Raw genomic sequence first — 20,373 nt, 5'->3', positions numbered from 1 at the left:
TCTGGTGAACGCTGCCCACATTACGATTTTCTGGCCCACATTACGATTTTCTGGTGAACACTGCTCACGTTACGATTGTCTGGTGAATGCTGTCCACATTACGATTTTCTGGTGAACTCTGCCCACATTACGATTTTCTGTCCCACATTACGATTAACTGGTGAACGCTGCCCACATTACGTTTGTCTGGTGAATGCTGTCCACGTTACAATATTCTGGTGACTGCTGCTCATGTTACGAATTTCTGGTGACTGGTGCCCACATTACGATTTTCTGGTGAACTCTGCCCACATTACGATTTTCTGGTGAACTCTGCCCACATTATGATTTTCTGGTGAACTCTGCCCACATTATGATTTTCTGGCGAACTCTGCCCACATTACGATTTTCTGGTGAACTCTGCCCACATTATGATTTTCTGGCGAACTCTGCCCACATTACGATTTTCTGGTGAACTCTGCCCACATTATGATTTTCTAAAGGCCCACATTACGATTTTCTGGTGAACTCTGCCCACATTACGATTTTCTGGCCCACATTACGATTGTCTGGTAAAATGCTGCCCACTTTACAATTAATTTACAGTGAAACGCTGCCCCATTACGATTATTTGGCACCTATGGGGGGGGGCCCCATCCAAATATTCGCAGGGGGGCCCAGTGATTTCTAGTTACGCCCCTGATACCTTGCCCAGAAAACGAGCGACTCAGTACTGTGCACCTGCGAATCCGCAAACGCAGCCCCTTGTCTGAAGACCTGGGTAATTCCAAAGCCTTCTGAGGAGACCTGAAGGATTCTTTGTCACAAAAGTTGTATCGCTGCAATGGGGGCTCGGCGGTGGAACGAGGGGGCGCAGAGAGGACCGGGAAGGGCCTAAGGGATCTAGAGCCTTCCCTCTTCTTAGGTGAGTATGTCACTTTTTTCTTTTTTAGGTGACTACAGGTATCGTTTAACCTCTTTAACGGTAACCCCGAGTCAGCCTCGGAATTCCGCAACTCAGAGCAGTAATCCCGAGCCTGACTCGGGGTAGCTGCCGAAATATATGGATAAGCAGCGCAGCGTGGTTTGTAACTCACCTCCCCAGGATTCAAATGCTGGCAGCCATCCTCTTTCTGGTCCTCGAAGGCTCTTGATGATCCCTCTGGTAAGGTCGCCGTTTGTCACATGGTGACAGACGGTGATCTCACTATAGGAGTAGAGCACCACCCGATGGATGGAGGGATAATTGCAGTGCTGTCCAGGGGAGGTGAGTTATTTGCTGGGCTGCGGTATGATTTTTTCCAGCTTTGAGGGCCCTTTCACACTGAAGGCGGTGTGGTGTGGTATTTTTACCGCCGGGCAATGAAAGTGTATGGAGACCCTGATACTTCCCCGACACAGGTCAAGAACTACGTTAACGATGTGGCGCTGCATCGAGTTGCGGAGATCTGTGTCAGCCCGGAAGTCATGTTAGTCTATGGAGAGGCGTGGATTTGTAAAAATTCACTGATGCGGCGTTGCTGCACACATTTTGCAGAAGCGTATTTTAACAATACGCTTCCGTGTACTTCAGCATACCCGAAGCAGGAAGTGACGGCAAGTGCGCGTCACTTCCTGTTTGGTAGGTGGCCACACAGGGAACACCGCACAATAGTGCGGTGTTCCCTGGAGGCCTGTTTTTGACAGTGCGATGTAGTGTGTCCGGCGCGATGCCAATGGCCACACAGGGTACACTGCACAATGGCGCTGTGTTCCCCTAAGGCCTGTTTTTTTTACAGTGCGTCGCATTGCTGATGCTGGTTTCTAGTGTGAAACCAGCCTGAGGGTCTAAAAGCTTGTGAAAAAATTGCATCGCTTTTAGACCCTAAAATGCGGAAGTTAAGGTGGATTCTTTAAAACTCACTTTATAACCCCACTTTGAGTTTTATAGAAACTCTAAACTTGAAAAAAACTCAATCAGTTGTAGGTAGACTGCTGAAGATCGGAGCTTATGACAACGGAGTGGTAGTACGGACGAATGCTATTAGTATAGAACGTAGAAAATGACTGAATCAAAATACCATTGTAGGACATACAGTAGTTGCTCGGATGGTGAAGGGGAGGCTGTTGGCTTCCTCTACCGTTGGGCTGAGCCGGTGGATTGGGTGTATAGGCGGCCGTACTGCTTCCCGTCCAGGTTGCTGTGCAAAGTATAAAAGCATATCAAGGTGAGAACACAAGCTGAGAACATGGCACAAAGCTACAACCAACAGCCAGTCGAATGTCTCAGAATAGACCATAGATTGCGTCTGCAAGTCTTACTGTGGTAGGGCTGCCGGGGCGGCGAAGGGTAACCGTTACTCTGGGAGTTCTGAGTCGGAGTGGAAGGAGGTGAAATTGAAACCATTTGCTGAGAAGAAGCAATAGGCATCAGGACTTCACCGTGGCCCATAGGAGGCAGAGGACAACCAGGGCCCACTGTGTGAAAAGAAGACATCATTAAAGCAGGACTGTCAGCCACAAAATCAAATTCCATTTACCCACTATTCTTTGTTTAATATTTAGTCTACATCCTGACCCTGTAATGAATCTTGTCTCAGCAAGTCGGGCTCTATTCTGGTACATTGCTGGGGAGAGGGAAGCGTGTTATCTCCCCTCCCACATTCCTGCTCCTCACTGATTGGCTGAGGGCAGTTCCGAGTGACAGGAGGCTGAGACCCCTCTACACCTCCCCCCTCTGCAAGAGCTGCTGAAATACGATCTATGCTGTGCTCAGATGTGTTTACAAAGCAAGCTAGATATGACAGTGCAGTTTCTAGGAGAAAAAAAAGTGTAAGGGAGGAAATTACATCAGGATTGGCTTCAGTCAGAGGCAGTAAAGATGGAAAATGCCTGGAACAGGTTTCTCTTTCTTAAATATATGAAATTCACTGAAATCAAAATGTGGACAGTACAATACACGTTATGTAAGTAGAACAAGTATTTCCCTACTTATACGTGTTTTTTTTGCTGGGAAAGTATGGCTGTCCCTGCTGCTTTAACATCAGGAAACTGATGAAACAGTACATTATGTATAGTGATATTACCACCCATCTAAGTTTTCTTAGAGGTCCACACATAACTTTCTCGGGTTCAGAAACACATACAGACAGTCCCCTACTTACAAACGACTCAAGTTACAACATTTCAGAGATACAAACAAAGCTGTCTTCGTGTACAAAATATACAATAATGTTTAAAGAGGAGCGCGGCCCAGATCAAGTTACTGTCAAGCCCTTAGGGCCTGAGGCCACTGCTGCGTTTTAAAAAAACGCATAGAAACACATACTTTTTTTTAAGCGTTTTGAAATGCATTTTTAAAGCGTTTGAATTTGTTTTGATGCGTTTGAATGCGTTAAAACGCGTTTTAAAATGCTTCATAAACGCATGCGTTTCTATGCATTTTTAAAAATGCATCAGTGGGCTCAGGCCCTTACTGTTATCTTTGGAGGGTTTCCGCTCGGTGGACCAGAGGATAAAAAGGCTTTCCCCTTTTTAGGTAAGCATGTGTTAGGCACAGCTCCCAACTGTCTCTCTTTTGAAGGGACAGTCCCACTTTGGGAACCCTGTCCCTCTTTCCTTCTCATTTACAGATCTGTGTAAATAAATGTATAAATATATATATATATATATATATATATATATATATATATATATAAATATATATATATATATATATATATATATATATATATATATATATAGCAGCCATCAGGGGGGGGGGGCAACTGACACTGCAGTGAGGGGCCCAAGGCTTCTGGGGGCCCCCCAAAGTGCTGGAAGGGCCGCATGTGCTGGCTGCGTGCTTGTGGCTCACTAACCAGCACACCACATTCCAGCACTGAGAGAAGCGCTTGAACGTGGGGAGCAGATGAGTGAGCCCGCTATAGCGGACTTTCTATACTGGGGCACCACCTATATCTGGATACAGGCTACCTATACTGGGGCACCACCTATACCTGGCTACCTATACTGGGGATGGAACCACCTATACCTAGCTACCTATACTGGGGAACCACCTATACCTGGCTACCTATACTGGGGCACCACCTATACTTGGCTACCTTTACTGAGGGCACCACCTATACCTGCCTACCTATACTAGGGCTGGAACCACCTATGCCTGGATACCTATACTGGGGCACCACCTATATCTGGATACAGGCTACCTATACTGGGCCAACCCCTATACCTGGCTACCTATACTGGGGCACCACCTATACCTGGCTGGGGGATGAGCTGAGACAGAAGGGGACAAGAGGTAACACAGGGGGATAAGAGAGGCACAGGGGGAACCGAGGCAGACAAAAGAGGCACAGGGAGAAAAGAGATGAGACAGGAACATGAGGTCACACAGAGGGACACAAAAGAGGCACAAACTGAGGTGAGACAGAGGGGGGACAAAAGAAGCACAGGGAGAAAAGAGGGATAAAGGATAAGAACGGACCTACAAGTCCCTATCTCATTGTTAACCGGGGACTACCTGTGTGTTGCTAGTATTTGGCTCCACCCACAACATGCCATGGTCATGCCCACTTTTTGCTGCATCAAGCTGTAGATGCTGCTTTCTTCAGTTTCGGAGCCATGCACATTTTTCGCCGCAGCGCACTCCGCGCACGGACATGGGGGTGGGGTGGCTAGTGGGGGGGGGGGGGCACAGCAACCTGTGGGTGAGCCCAGGGATGGGGGGGCCCAGGCCTGATGATGTGTGAGGGGCCCCAAAATGGATGATGGCGGCTATATATATATATATATATATATATATATATATATATATATACATAACACATTTTTCGCTCTAAAAGATACACAACAGCATAATAACCTTTAAACAAACAACATTTCTTTGTTACAGCTGACACAAATCCTAAAATAAATCTGCAGTTTCTACTCCCTGATTCATGGAAGCAGACATAATGTTTACAGCCTGTACGCACTTTCAAATGGCCTTATCTGTTTATCTGCCATAGGCAGTCATGTGACAGAGGGAAAGAGGGGAGGGTCAAATTACAACTAGTGATTAGATGCAAATGAGGGGGAATTAAACAGGCTAAACTCTTTGAATACATACAGGATGCATTTCTGTTGTTTTCCTTCTGTCCTGTGCAAGAGTTTAGGCCCACTTTAAATCTTTATGCTATGTGTGATTAGGGGTGTGGCAAGGGTGGGGCTTAAGTGTCCCTTTTTCTTATCTGAAAATGTTGGGCGGTATGTTTCAGGGCTGGCTCACACTACAAGAGCTTTTCTGAGCGCTTTGTGATTATAAAAGCTCTTGCTAATGTTATACTATGAGCCACCCGGACCATGTGGACACGGTTGCCACATGGCCAGGCCCTTTGGGTAACCACTGGGCACAGTTGGGGTCCTCCTCGGAGGACTCCAGGATCCTCCAACCCCTCGGTGTTGGAGGATGCCACCCCCTGAGCCGAAGGCAAAGGGGGAAGGTTCCCTTCGGGGAACAACCGGAAGGGCCCTGCTGTATTGTGGGGTCCGTGGCTACTCATGCACGTTTTGTGGGGGTGCTTTAGGGCACTCACGCTTTTTCCGTGCATGGGGCTAATAGCCTTGCTTACCCGGGACTGACTCCTGTTGCATGCAACAGGAGCCAAGAAAGCTTACAAAAAAAAAATGTGTGGGTTCACACTGGAGCAATGTGATTTATAAAAATCCCCCATAGAATTGCATCAGCAAAAGCTTTTCTAAATCACCAGCGCTTCAGCTCTTGTAGTGTGATTCAGCTGTTATTGTACCTGAGCTTCCGCTCTGGTATACGTTATGCTGGGAATACACAATGAGATTTTTCAGCAGATTTACGGTCTGATCGTTTTTCCGATCGATTTCCATTTACTTCTATGAGGAATCGATCAGAAAAAGGACTGAAAATCAGATCAGACATGTCGGAGGTTATCAATTGAACTATCTGCCTAAAAATCTCATGGTGTATTCCCAGCATTAAGCTTGTGGTTAAGGGGGTTTGATTTGGGAACCTCGTTCAGCCCAGGTCCCTTTAAATTTTGCTCTGGGTATTTGCCCGGCCCTGTGAACTCCTCCTATGATGGTTATTAGCCTGATTGTACTTGAACAGGATCAAAAATGTGGAGCTGAGCATTAGGCTGACATCAGAACCAGGCATAGGACTGATGCAACAGCAAAGCCTCATAGTCTAGGTAACCCTGCGCTCAAATATCCAGCTAATGAGTTCAATTACCTGACAGCCGAGACAGAACCAGACAGGCAGGAACACACAAACAGAACAGAGAGGACAGAGTGCAGGAGGGACCAAACATAATACAGGATCAGGTTTAAACTTACAAACAGACCTAGGGATCAAGTTCAGTTCAGTTTAAGTTTAAAGGACAGCTGAAGTGAGAGGGATATGGAGGCTGCTGTTCATCGTTAGATAAGTTTTGACATCTTTCTGTATTCATTTTTATGCATTAATTTTATTAGAAAATAAATAATTAAAATTGTTTGTCTAAATGCTTGTTCAGAATATCCTCTACAAAGAATCCTGCCTTTTCGGAGAGAACATTACCACAACTGTTTTATTGATAAATATTGTTATCCCTAGAGAGGTTGTTGAAATAACCCCTTTTCAAACAGGACTAGCTAGGGTAAGATTTGTGTACCATATATACTTGAGGATAAGCCGACCCGAGTATAAGCCAACCCCTTTACCTTAAAAAAAAAACCTGGAAAAAGGTTTGACTCAAGTATAAGCCATGGCAAAATCCACAACACCACTCACAGCCATTTCAGGCCACTACCATATCTTCTTCTATATATATATAATAGACTAAGTGCCTCAACCTTCAAACAAGAAGAAGAAGTACTTTGCATGAGAAAATTTATGCGTGATCAAACACCATGGGTATCATTCATAAACAGGCTGTCGGTAGTGCGGGAAAACACCGTTCTTCTCCGCTACCGGTAATTAAGACTTCTGGGTGGCCATTCATAAAGAAGTCTGCCTGTTGCGGAAGAAGTGCGGAGGTTTTCTGGAGGAAGCTGGCGGCAGCGTGGCGGAAGACATGCGGAAACTTAAAAGCTGCCCGATTCCCTCCCTGCGCTGCTCTGTCTGATGCTGCTTGGGAGGTCCCTCCCATTCATTTATATGTATTCCGCCCGCCTATCGCTACTGTCGAGCAAGCGGTATTTTCCTTCCGGATACCGCTTGCTCTAATCTTTATGAATGGATGTGTTTGTTACTTTTTCTAGATTAATCTAGAAAAACTCCGCACAAGGCGGAAATGTATCGCTCTGTCACATTTTCATGCGGAAAGAGCCTTTATGAATGGGGCTTATGCTGAGTGGTCGGGAAAGTCACCGGTGTTAAGCATTTCCGCATGCGGAAATGCTTTATGAATGATACCCCAAGTTTAAGGCCTCTTTTCCACGGACTGTTGAGCTGTGTGCTCAGCAAGCAGTTACCAGGCAGCAACAAGCAGTTACCAGGCAGCAACAAGCAGTTATCATTCAGCAGTGAGCAGATACCAGGCAGCAACAAGCAGTTACCAGGCAGCAGCAAGCAGTTACCAGGCAGCAGTGAGCAGTTATCAGGCAGCAACAAGCAGTTACCAGGCAGCAACAAGCAGTTATCAGTCAGCAGTGAGCAGATACCAGGCAGCAACAAACAGTTACCAGACAGCAGCAAGCAGTTACCAGGCAGCAGTGAGCAGATACCAGGCAGCAGTGAGCAGATACCAGGCAGCAGCAAGCAGTTACCAGGCAGCAGCAAGCAGTTACCAGGCAGCAGCAAGCAGTTACCAGGCAGCAGCAAGCAGTTACCAGGCAGCAGCAAGCAGTTACCAGGCAGCAGCAAGCAGTTACCAGGCAGCAGCAAGCAGTTACCAGGCAGCAGCAAGCAGTTATCAGGCAGCAGCAAGCAGTTACCAGGCAGCAGCAAGCAGTTACCAGGCAGCAGCAAGCAGTTACCAGGCAGCAGCAAGCAGTTACCAGGCAGCAGTGAGCAGTTGTGAGAGTTTGAGAGCCATTTCACTGCCTATTCACAGTCCATGGAAAAGAGGCCTTACCCTAGCAAGTCTGACATTGCAAATCTGGCCTAATTGGATATTCATGAGGCAATGCTCATGCAAATGCATGCACAAACCAATACCACAAAGCAGTCACCCTGCTACATGCTACATTAGCACTATCCGGCTTAGTGCACACCAGAGCGGTTCGGCAGCGTTTTGCGATCCACTTGCGGCTGCGGATACGCTTGGGTAATGTATTTCAATGGGCTGGATAGTGTAATGGTTAAGGGCTCTGCCTCTGACACAGGCGACCTGGGTTCGAATTCGAATCTCGGCTCTGCCTGTTCAGTAAGCCAGTACCTATTCAGTAGGAGACCTTGGGCAAGACTCCCTAACACTGCTACTGCCTATAGAGCGCGTCCTAGTGGCTGCAGCTCTGGCGCTTTGAGTCCGCCAGGAGAAAAGCGCGATATAAATGTTCTGTGTTTGTTTGTTGTTTGTTTGGTGCACACCAGAGCGGGAGGCGTTTTGCTGAAAGCATACTCCCGAGGTGAGGCATTTTTTTGGATTTCGGATGTGTTTCTGCCTCAATGTTAAGTATAGGAAAAACGCAAACCGCTCTGAAAAACGGCAGTTCAGAGCGGTTTTGCAGGCGTTTTTGTTACAGAAGCTGTTCAGTAACAGCTTTACTGTAACAATATATGAAATCTACTACACCAAAAACGCTTTACAAAACCGCAAAATGCTAGGTGAAATGCTACAGAAAAATAAGAAAAAGCGTTTCAAAATCTGCTAGCATTTTGCGGATCTGCTAGCAGTTTTTGGTGTGCTCCAGGCCTTCAGGAGCGCCACGGGGAGGATTCCCTATGCCCCCTTTTTATACAACTGGGGGGACCGCAGGGTCCCAGGCTCTCTCACTGCCTGGAAACCACAGCAGCACCCCGGAGGGGGAGGCTGGGTGGCGTGGACGACCCCCCCCCCCCCCAAGTTTGGCCAGCGCCGGGGAGAGCCGTCTGCACCCACCTCCCAATATTAAAAACAGGCACTTACCTTAACGTCCATTGCGTTCTGCTACATGCGCATTCATTTGGGGGCACCACATGAGAAAGGAGAGAAGCATGGGTCACCCCGAGCTTTAGAGCTCAGGGCTGGCTCACATACAGCACTCCAAAGGGGGGACGGGGGGGGGGGGGGACAGGCGCACTCACTCCAGGGTTCACACCACCGGAGCAAGCCATCCACCACCTGCCTCCAAAGGATACAAATTGCACAAAATGCTTTCCACGAGAAAATTAATGCGCATGTAGCAGAACCCAATGGAAGTTAAGGTAAGTGGCTGTTTTTAATATTAGGAGGTGGGTGCGGACGGCTCTCCCCAGCGCTGGCCACGCTTGGGGGGGGGGGGGGGCAGCTGCGCCACCCAGCCTCCCACTCCGGGGTGCCGCTGTTGTTCCCAGGCAGCGAGAGAGCACTTTGCAGTATTGGTTTTTTGACCCTGCATAGTTTGGCATGCGAAAGCAAATGCATATTTGCATGAGCATTGCCTCATGAATAGCCAATTAGGCCGGATTTGCAAAGCCAGACTTGCTAGGGTTAAACTTGGTGTTTGAGCACGCATACATTTTCTCATGGAAAGCCTACTTCTTCTTGCTTCAAGGTTGAGGCACGTACTCTATTAGATAGATGCGGCGTATGCTACGACGCGGGTTGGCTAGTATTAAATAAAGCAGCAAAAATTCAGCAGATTGCAATAATAAGCCAGAACATAGGCCTACATTGGAGATGGACATGCAAAGAACTCCTGTTGCAAAGCTTAAAGGGATACTTAAGTCAAATAAAAAAAATAGTTTTACTCACCTGGGGCTTCCCTCAGCCCCCTGCAGCTGTCTGGTGCCCTCGCAGCATCGCTCCGATCCTCCTGTCCCCGCCGGCGGCTGCTTCTGGTTTCTGCGACAGCCGCCGACAGGCTGGGAACGCAAGTGATTCTTCGCGTTCCCAGCCACAATAGTGCCCTCTATGCTGTTACTGCGGCAAGGCGGCAATAACAGCATAGAGGGCACTATTGTGGCTGGGAACGCGAAGAATCACTTGCGTTCCCAGCCTGTCGGCGGCTGTCGCCGAAACCAGAAGCAGCCGCCGGCGGGGACAGGAGGATCGGAGCGATGCTGCGAGGGCACCGGACAGCTGCAGGGGGCTGAGGGAAGCCCCAGGTGAGTAAAACTAATTTTTTTTATTTGACTTAAGTATCCCTTTAAGTTGGCATAAAGATAAAGCAAGGAATGCAGAGCCACATAGTCATGTATCTAAAACTTGATATAGGAATGCGAGGATTCTCACCACTGACACTGTCCCTGTACGCCTTCCAAGGCTACAACTCAAGATGAGGTTACCTGGGACCTCCCATGGAATTGTCAAGTATGTGGTCTCCCTCAGATGATGCACCACTGTGCATATAGTGGGGGCACTATGGGGGTTACTCAAAGAGCAGTGACTCGAGTATAAGCCGAGACCCCCACTTTTTTTGGCCCAAAAATTATGCTTATACTCGAGTATATACAGTATTCGCATGCTAATGCAAACTGGTGGCAGCTTACCTGATCTCTAGACGAGATCACAGATTGCATAGATTGTACATACAATCAAAACTGTATTGTGTGTGGACTCACCAACCAATCCAAAAGGCTACTTTGCCTGCAGTTCTGAATGCCTTCAGAATTCCCTCAGCGACTGAGGGTTCAATGGTCATCTGTGGCAGAATGAACAGGAATTGGAGGGTGACGTCACATTATATGCAATGTGGGCAGCATGGTGGCGTAGTGGTTAGCACACTCACCTAGCAGCACTGGGTCCCTGGTGCGAATTCCTGCCAGGGCACTATCTGCATGGAGTTTGTATTAGATTGTGAGCCCCTCTAAGGGACAGTTTAGGGAAAAGATAATATACTCTGTACAGCGCTGCGGAAGATGTTGGCGCTATATAAATAATAATAATGCCATATTTATTTTTCTTTTAAGCAATACCAGTTGCCTGGCTGCCTGGCTGGTCCTCTGCCTCTAATACCTTTAGCCATAGACCCTGAACAAGCATGCAGCATATGAGGTGTTTCTGACATTGTCAGATCTGACAAGATTAGCTGCATGCTTGTTTCTGGTGTGATTCAGACACTATTGCAGCCAAATAGACCAGCAGGACTGCCAGGCAACTGGTATTGTTTATAAGGAAATAAGTATGGCAGCCTCCATATACCTCTCACTGCAGTTGTCCTTTAACTCTTGATTAACCACTTTCGCCTTTTGAGCTTTGCTGATACGTCCAAAAGGCTGCTACTAAGCTGCTGCGCGCTGCAGCGTGCTCCCGTGCCCCCGCCCGTTAGAAAAACCAATGGCTACTTTCAAAAGCCGCAATCTTTCTAAAGAAAAAAAAAAGTTTCTCGTCCTCCCTATACTTCCTGGAAGCGAGAGCGCTCACTTATAGGACAAAAAAAAATAAAAAGTGACTGTGACTATCTTGGCCAAATAGTAAAACTACATCTACATACATTTTTTTTTAAAATAAATACCATTTATTACATTTAAAATTAACTGTGTAACCCCCACACTCCAAAAAATACCAATACATTTTTTAATTAAAAAAAAATACAATAAAAAACAAAACAAAACATAAATAGTTACCTAAGCGTCTGAACTTTTTTAATATGCATGTGAAAAGGGAATATTACTATTATTTTTTAAATTATAAGCTTGTCAATAGTGATAGACGCAAAACTATAACAATGCACCTTTATTTCCAAATAAAATATTGGCACCATACATTGTGATAGGGACATAATTTAAATTGTGTAATAACCGGGACAACTGGGCTAATAAAACACATAGGTTTTTAATTATGGTAGCATGTATTATTTTAAAGCTGTAATGGCCGAAAAACTGAGAAATAATGATTTTTTTCCATTTTTTCTTAATATTCCCGTTAAAATGCATTTAGAAAAAAATAATTCTTAGCAAAATGTACCACCCAAAGAAAGCCTAATTAGTGGCGGAAAAACAAGATATAGATCAATTCATTGTGATAAGTAGTGATAAAGTTATTGGCAAATGAATGGGAGGTGAAAATTGTTCGGATGCATAAGGCGAAAAACGACTGAAGGCTGAAGTGGTTAAAAAGCTTTTTGTAAATTGATTCCACCATACATGAAAACACTGATTTCCAGATACAGCCTGCACATTGCTAATTATCTATTCCTCTCATCCACTCTGTTCACTTGTTCCCACTCACTATGCAGCGCTGCCTGGTGCTGGAGGGGATCAAAGATCCACAAAGGGAGACTTCGTCCGACACTGATCTGAAGGGGCTGACGCTGTGCTAGATTTTATCTGGCAACAGCACCATCTAGCGGCAGCCTATTTTTCTATGTTATGCAGGAGCGTAACTAGAAATCACTGGCCCCTCCTGCGAAAATTTGGATGCTCCCCCCCAGGTATAGGTGCAGAGGCAGGTGGTTTTGGTGCACGGAGCTCAACGCCGGGTGCCCCCAGTACAGATAGCCAGGTATAGGTGCCTCCAGTATAGCTAGGTATAGGTGCCCCGAGTATAGCCAGGTATAGATGCACTCAGTATAGCCAGGTATAGGTGCCCTCAGTATAGCCAGGTATAGGTGCCCTCAGTATAGCCAGGTATAGGTGCCCTCAGTATAGCTAGGTATAGGTGCCCTCAGTATAGCTAGGTATAGGTGCCCTCAGTATAGCCAGGTATAGGTGCCCCCAGTATAGCCAGGTATAGGTGCCCCCAGTATAGCCAGGTATAGGTGCCCCCAGTATAGCCAGGTATAGGTGCCCTCAGTATAGCTAGATATAGGTGCCCCCAGTATAGCCAGGTATAGGTGCCCTCAGTATAGCTAGGTATAGGTGCCCTCAGTATAGCTAGGTATAGGTGCCCTCAGTATAGCTAGGTATAGGTGCCCTCAGTATAGCTAGGTATAGGTGCCCCCAGTATAACCAGGTATAGGTGCCCTCAGTATAACTAGGCATGGGAGCCCCCAGTATAGCCAGGTATAGGTGCCCCCAGTATAGCCAGGTATAGGTGCCCTCAGTATAGCTAGGTATAGGTGCCCTCAGTATAGCTAGGTATAGGTGCCCTCAGTATAGCTAGGTATAGGTGCCCCCAGTATAGCTAGGTATAGGTGCCCCCAGTATAGCTAGGAATAGGTGCCCTCGCTATAGCCAGGTATAGGTGCCCCCAGTATAGCCAGGTATAGGTGCCCTCAGTATAACTAGGCATGGGAGCCCCCAGTATAGCTAGGTATAGGTGCCCTCAGTATAGCCAGGTATAGGTGCCCACAGTATATGTGCCTTCATTATAGCCAGGTATAGGTGCCCCCAGTATAACCAGGCATTGGTGCTCTCAGTATAGCCAGGTATAGGTGCCCCCAGTATAGCCAGGTATAGATGCCCCCAGTATAGGTAGGCAGGCCAGAGTTTGAGACTTTTTTTCGTACCAACACATCCAGGCCATTGTAAATTAGCTTTGTAGAATAAGCGACACTTTATCTGATTTTATACATGCTTTACTTCACTTCAGTGGCACGCAGGTACACATGACATATACTCATGCTGAGATCAGGATTGTGATCGCAACTTCTTCTATCTGGCTGGATTCTAACAGAAGAGTGTGTACTCAAGTAAAAGTTTGCGGATCCCCTATACAACATTGGTGACGTTTTGTGCTATATATATAGATCTGATCTGAAGTGCTGTGGAGCGCAGTCTTTTTTTGCCTTTTGGGGGCATTTGGATTACACATGACATAACTACTTGTCATTTATCCACTTTTTAAAAGGCACAACACACATATTTCAATGAGCTCTAAAGGTGCCCACACATCATACATATATGGGCAATCGACCAAGAGAACGATCTCTTTCTGATTGGAGAGAGATCTTTTGCCTGCCCACACACTGCAGGCTGATTCCCCATCGCTTTCAGCATGAAAACTCTTGGGAATCGGCCTTGTGACACCACATCCGCTGCCTTGCCGCTCCCAGTGCTGCCCCCCACCCCAGTGTAAAATGTGACCGCCGGTGCCCCGTGCAATATACGTTACCTGTCGGTGTCTGCCTGTGACGTCACATGTGGCCACGCACACACCGGCAACCACGTGGGACACGTGTATGTATACAGAGGATGGAGCACGGAGCCAGCGGCAGACACCGACAGATAAAGTATACTGCACTGGGCACCGGGGGGCACATTTTACACTAGGGGGGACAGCGCTGGGTCTTTCGTTGAGTTTGTCGCTCGTCATCTTGTGTCGTCAATCCTACATCTTGTAGCATGTCCGATCGATTGCTCGCATTGTTGATCAGGCAGGCTCTTGCCCTGATATATGGCCACCTGAAGAGTATCTTCAAATTTGGCCACGTCGGTATCAAGAGATATTCCCGGATATTCTAGAGAACAGTGGAAAGTGTGGGAGACCCAGCAAGGCACAGAAGAATGAATGAGGTGATGTGGAGGTCCTTACCTGATGGAGATATGGGCACATTAGGGTACATGCCAACAGTCGGTGGAGGGCTTTTGGGTAGCGTCAGAGGAGGCAGAGGTGATCTGTAGCTGTCTGAAGGAGACATCTGAGGTAGGGAAATGCGTTTAACAGAAAGCTGGAGATCCTGGGACGTCTGCAGGCACAGAGGAGAGTCCATGTCGCAGTCAGGAGAAAACTCCTCTTTTACAGACCGACACGGAGTGGCTGTGTAACAAGAGGTAAACATTCAGATACAACATAACAGGCCCAAGCAATTTCAGATGCAGGAGGGTTGGAAGAGCAAAGCAAGCAGGGAGATGAGAATAAGTAAGCAGTGTTCTCCCCAGAATTTTTTTCCAGCCGGGTGGCATAAAAAAGTAGCCGGGTGGGGCAAGATGAGAGAATGCAGGGTCGGTGCTTCTGTGAGCAACTATGCTTACAGCATAGGAGGAGGTGAGCCGATGACAGCCGGGTGCTCTCCAAAACTAGCCGGGTGGAGCGCTCAGCTAAAAGAGCCTGGGGAGAACACAGACTTCATCAGTGATTGTGACCCCAAGTTAAGAAATTTTAACCAAATTAAGTACACTATACTTCATTGGGGTGTAATTCACAGGTAGCCAGAGCATTCTCAGTTGAGAAGGTCAGTGAGGTGCTAATTAGGCCCACATGCAAGTCAGCTTCTGTTACCAGCTTTATTACAACTCTAGCCAGAGCTTTGTTGATGGTGACTGCGAATAGGTTACCACAGAAGAATTATAGATATTGTATACCAATGGCATTTATGATATGGTAACAAGTGCTTCATCTAGGAGGCTTTTTCCTATGAGCTTGATTAATCCGTCGTGGGCTAAATGGCATCTTGAAGATGGTGACTGCAGTTGGGTCACAGTGTTTTCCCCAGAAAATTTTCCCAGCCGGTTGGCATGAAAAAGTAGCCAGGTGGGACGCAAAAGGGGAATGCAGGGTTGGCGTTATTCTGCATACTGCATAGGAGGAGGATGGGAAGGCAAGCCGAAGACAGCCGGGTGCTCACCAAAATGAGCCGGGTGCAGCTAAAGGAGCCTGGGGAGAACACTGAGTAAGTGACGGACCTACTAAGGCAAGTGGTGGACAAGCCAAGGCATGGCATTAAGAGATGTAGGTAAGGTATGGAGGGGACAAGTCAAGGGGTGGATGGGCATAGGTAAGGAGTGGAAGGCACAAGTCAAAGGGTGGAGAGGCCAAGGCAAGGGATGGATGTGCATAGGTAAGTGGTTGATGGGTGTACCAAGGCAAGGAGTGGACGGATGAAGGCAAGGGGTGGATGGGCCAAGGTAAGGGGTACACGGGAAAGCAAGAAGTGAATGGGCCAAGGGCGATGGATGGACGGGTAAAGGCAAGGAGTGGACAGGCCAAGGGCAAGGGGTGGATGGGCCAAGGCAAGTGTTGAAAGGGGTGGATGGGAAGGGAAAAGGTGGAGGGGCAAAGGGTGGACATTCTAAGGCAAGGAATGGATGAGCCAAGGCAAGGAATGAATGGACCAAGGCAAGGGGTGGAAGGCCAAGGGCAAGGGGTGGACAGGTCAAGGCAAGGGGTGGACAGGCCAAGGCAAGGGGTGGATGGGTCAAGGCAAGGGGTGGACAGGCCAAGGCAAGGGGTGGATGGGCCAAGGCAAGGGTTGAACTGGTCAAAGGAAGGATTGGACAGGCCAAGGGAAGGTGTAGATGTGCAAGGCAAGAAAAGGGGAATGAAATGGAATTTCAGGAGAACATGCTTACCTGCACCAGCAGGGATGTTGAGTCCTATAATAAAAGAATACAAACATCAGTAAAGAACAGAGACCCCTCCACAGCTTTGCCAGCAGTACAGGCCTGATACTCACCAATGCCCGGGGAGACCACCCTCTCGTAGTGATAAGGATTCACACACACGCTGTCATACTTCAGGTCAAAGGCATACTGGCAAAATTTCACGTGCTTCAGTTCATTTTTGTGCAGGTCTGGCCAACGCCACAGGCGGGCATAAATGACGTGAGGAAACCCCTTCCTGCCTGCCACCTAGAGGGGAAGAGAAGAAGTGTCAAGTAAACTCGATTCTCCAATGTATCAGACAAGGATTTTTTTTCTTTCTTTTGTAGATTCCGAGATGAGTCGACTAACACATGTGCCAAAATCTTTCAGCAAGAATACCAAATGCAGATGTTGCCTTTGCTGCAAACACACTGCAATACTAGTATTTAAAGTGTATCCAAGGTGACATGATGAGTTGGGCATGTGTTATGTACAGTGCCAAGCATAAGAATAACTAGGCTGTGTTCTGTTTTTTTTTTTTTTTATTTCTTCTGCCTGAAATAGTTAAACATTCAGGTATGCAAGTGACAGTTTCTCTCCAGTCAGACTATGGCATAACCCTCAGGCCTCATTCACACTGGAGCGCTTTACTAGTAATTTCACCTTGTCTGTAGCGCTTGAAAAATCTCTATGGCATTGCAAATCAATGGTAGTGTTTAAACTGTAGCGATCCCCAGTGATTTACTTAAATCTCAAACATGGTGCATGCAGCATTTTTGTAGCGATTGCATTGAAATGTAAAAGAATCACAAAACCCAGTTATTCCAAAATCACTTTCCTGTACAGTGAAAAAAATCACAGGAAATTCATTTTGCAAAATGCTAGTGATTTTTCCCCATTCCCAGTGTGAATGGGGTCTCATTGATAAGGAATTACAGCCATAAAACTACTGTCTGGCAGAGAACAGCTTCTGAGTAAAGGGGATAGATATAAAAGGTCAATAGTTCATACATTTTAGCTCTGGAACACTTGAAAGACTGTGTCATTGACCAGAGACGATATAACATTTCATCTACTTTTTACATTTTTAAACATAAAATTAAACTGTGGGACAGATTTAAATTAAACATTTTTTTAGGAGGATAGATGCATTTTTTATCTCATCAGTTTATTCTCAGCTCTGATTCACATTCTTTCTCCTAGGAGATAATTTTTCATTTGTTTAAAATAACTTTTCAGCACTTTACAATTGAAGAAGTACCAAAAAACAAAAAGGTGGAAAAGTACTGTCAAAATTATCCTGAGTATTTTCTTGCTTGCTGGTGGATTAAAGAGGAGCTGTCAGCCATACTATCTCAGAAAAAAACACATACATAAGTAGATAGATACAACCCAGCATGCCCTGCAACTTCCCTTTTGTGTACCAAATAAGAGTCATGTAAACTGGGAAATGATAATTTATCAACAAGAAAAGTAATAGTGATTGTAACTTTTGGATTGCCTGATTAGCATCCTTATTACTTGTTTACCAGATAAAAATAAAGAATTGATTTTTGATTTTATGCCCGGCAGTTACACTTTAACCACCCTGGCGTTCCTTTCTGTTCTAAGATCGCCAGGGTGGCTGCGCAGCAGTATTTTTTTTTTTTCTTTTTAAATCATGTAGCAAGCCTAGCGCTAGCTACATGATTTCCCCCTCCCTATCGCCGCCGCCGATCAAGCCCACCAGGAAATCCTGTTCTGAACGGGATTTCCTTTAGGGCTTCCCCCATCGCCATGGCGACGAACGGAATGACGTCATAGACGGCGTGACGTCACAGGGAGTCCCGATCCACCCCTCAACGCTGTCTGGCACTGATTGGCCAGGCTGCGCACGGGGTCTCGGGGTGGGGGGCCCTGTTACGCGGCGGGTAGCGGCACATCGGCGGCGATTGTCCCCAACACGCAGCTAGCAAAGTGTTAGGCAGATGGCGCTGGGGAGTGCAGAGGAACCAATCCTCTGTACCTCCACAAATGCCAGACAGGAATTGTACGAAGTGCAGAACGCAATCGCAAGAGAGGCGATTGTGAATGAGGCGAGCAAAGGGACAGGTTGTATGTGTGTGCGCCAACCTAGTCGCCACCCCGCAACAGTGCCCACACAACAGCAGATATGAAACAAGAACGCGATCGCGAGAGGTGCAATCGCCAGAAGTGACACAAGGCAGATCAGAACAGAATACGAGGATAGCAAAGGCACAGCAAATCATACAATGAGGAGATGAGGAAAATAACAAACGCTAGCTAACCACGAACACTGCACTCATTCGCAACAGTGCACGCGGTTATGCGGGGTCTCCACGTGATAAGCACAATAGAGACAAGCACGCCTAACTAACCATCGACAGACAAACATAAAAACAGAGGACGCTTGCTTAACGGTTACCTCACCGAGCCTCCAGCAAGCGTCCGTAGCAGACAAGACAGACACACGAAAACAGGGACAAGCGAGAGATAGGATCCACAGCACTAGCGAAAGTGGCTAGCGCGATCCAGGAACAGAACAGAAGGATCCACAGTACTAGCGCAGGATGCTAGTGCGATCCAGGTACAGAGAAGCAGAACAGAAGGATCCACAGCGCTAGCGAAAAGTGTCTAGCGCGATCCCAGGAGACAGAACAGAAGGATCCACAGCGCTAGCGAAAAGTGGCTAGCGCGATCCCAGGAGACAGAACAGAAGGATCCACAGCGCTAGCGAAAAGTGGCTAGCGTGATCCAAAGAGACAGATCAGAAGAGATAGCTGGTAGCAACCGCTGCACCAGCTATACTCCAAGAACAGAGATCAGAACCATTTCCTGTCGACCACCGTTGGGACAGGACAATGGCAACAGAACAAACAAACAGATAAACAATCCTAACTGCACTAGGGAAAACCTGCCTAGTGCAGATTCAGGAATTACTCTAAGCTGATCTTCAAACAGAGAGTAAGGCTGACACCCCACCAGGAGTGTTACATAGGACGAAATCCTTATGACCAGCGAAGCATTGTGGGAAAGATATAGTACTTATAGTACACGCCTCCAATGAATGTGGCCAGGCAATTTGCATGACAACGTATGCAAATTCCTCAGCAAGCACAAGCTGCAAAACTGACAGAAGCTCTTCTTTCCAGAGTCCTGCAGCATGCAAACCTACACAATGGTCAAAAAGCTGCCTGCCTGCACAGGCAGCTGAGCAAATCATCACATCCACCTGGGGCTTTTGCCAGCCCCCTGCAGCCGTCCTGCGCCGTTTCCAAATGATCCTCCGTTCCCCCGTCACGGGTTACTTTCTCTCAGTCGCCATCCACTGCGCCTGTGCGGCCCTGACCGCGCGTCCTCATTCGCGCTCCCGTAGCTAGGAGATTTTCTTGTACTGTGTCTGCGCAGGAAGCTCCTAGCCACAGAGCGCATGCAAGGATGCGCGTGGACAGGGCGGCGCAGTTGCAGTGGATGTCGACTTAGAAGTCAGTGTGAACTAAAGTGAGCAGCGGCGGGGGACTGGAGGAGCGTTCCAGGTGTATGCGCGGACACAGGGCAGCTGGGGACGTAATGTGGCCGGCAGAAGCCCCAGGTAAGTGAAACTTTTATGTGTGTATATATATATATCTATATATCTATATATATATATATATATATATATATATATATCTTCAGGTATACAGGTAGCATTTCTACTTTGCTCTAAAAAGATTCCTCACAGCTTGAAAGTTACTATGCCAGAAAATAAATTCTAGCAGGACATCACTGGAGTGGTTAAACAAAGCACTTTCTCCTGCTATTCAGCTTCAAATCCGCATCCAAACTGGAGATAGAAGTATATTTTTTACTTGTTAACCACTTCACCACTGAGGGGTTTTACCCCTTGAGCACCAGAGCAATTTTCACCTTTCAGCGCTCCTTCCATTCATTCGTCTATAACTTTATTATTACTTATCGCAATGAAATGAACTGTATCTTTTTTTTTCGCCACCAATTAGGCTTTCTTTAGGTGGGACATTATGCCAAGAATTATTTTATTCTAAATGTGTTTTAATGGGAAAATAGGAAAAAATGTGGGAAAAAAATTATTATTTTTCAGTTTTCGGCCACTA

The 20,373-nt window shown here is 46.8% G+C and overlaps 1 protein-coding gene across 5 annotated transcripts in view; it reads right to left on the bottom strand.

The window, feature by feature from the left end:
* LOC137532185 (mothers against decapentaplegic homolog 4-like) overlaps positions 1-20,373 on the bottom strand; it is a 57,800-nt gene that overhangs the window by 13,910 nt on the left and 23,517 nt on the right. For 3 of the 5 annotated variants that reach the window (XM_068252416.1, XM_068252417.1, XM_068252419.1), the window contains exons 3-7: positions 16,354-16,528; positions 16,250-16,273; positions 14,493-14,717; positions 2,281-2,436; positions 2,040-2,159 (exon numbers count right to left, since the gene is read on the bottom strand). In XM_068252416.1, the coding sequence (XP_068108517.1) occupies positions 2,040-2,159; positions 2,281-2,436; positions 14,493-14,717; positions 16,250-16,273; positions 16,354-16,528 (700 nt within the window). The remainder of the gene's footprint in view (positions 1-2,039; positions 2,160-2,280; positions 2,437-14,492; positions 14,718-16,249; positions 16,274-16,353; positions 16,529-20,373) is intronic. The other 2 variants (XM_068252418.1, XM_068252420.1) reach the window with 1 other exon arrangement.

Source organism: Hyperolius riggenbachi, chromosome 9 (assembly GCF_040937935.1).
Source record: "Hyperolius riggenbachi isolate aHypRig1 chromosome 9, aHypRig1.pri, whole genome shotgun sequence".
NCBI lineage: Eukaryota > Metazoa > Chordata > Amphibia > Anura > Hyperoliidae > Hyperolius > Hyperolius riggenbachi.
This window is presented reverse-complemented; position numbering and strand designations above follow the sequence as displayed.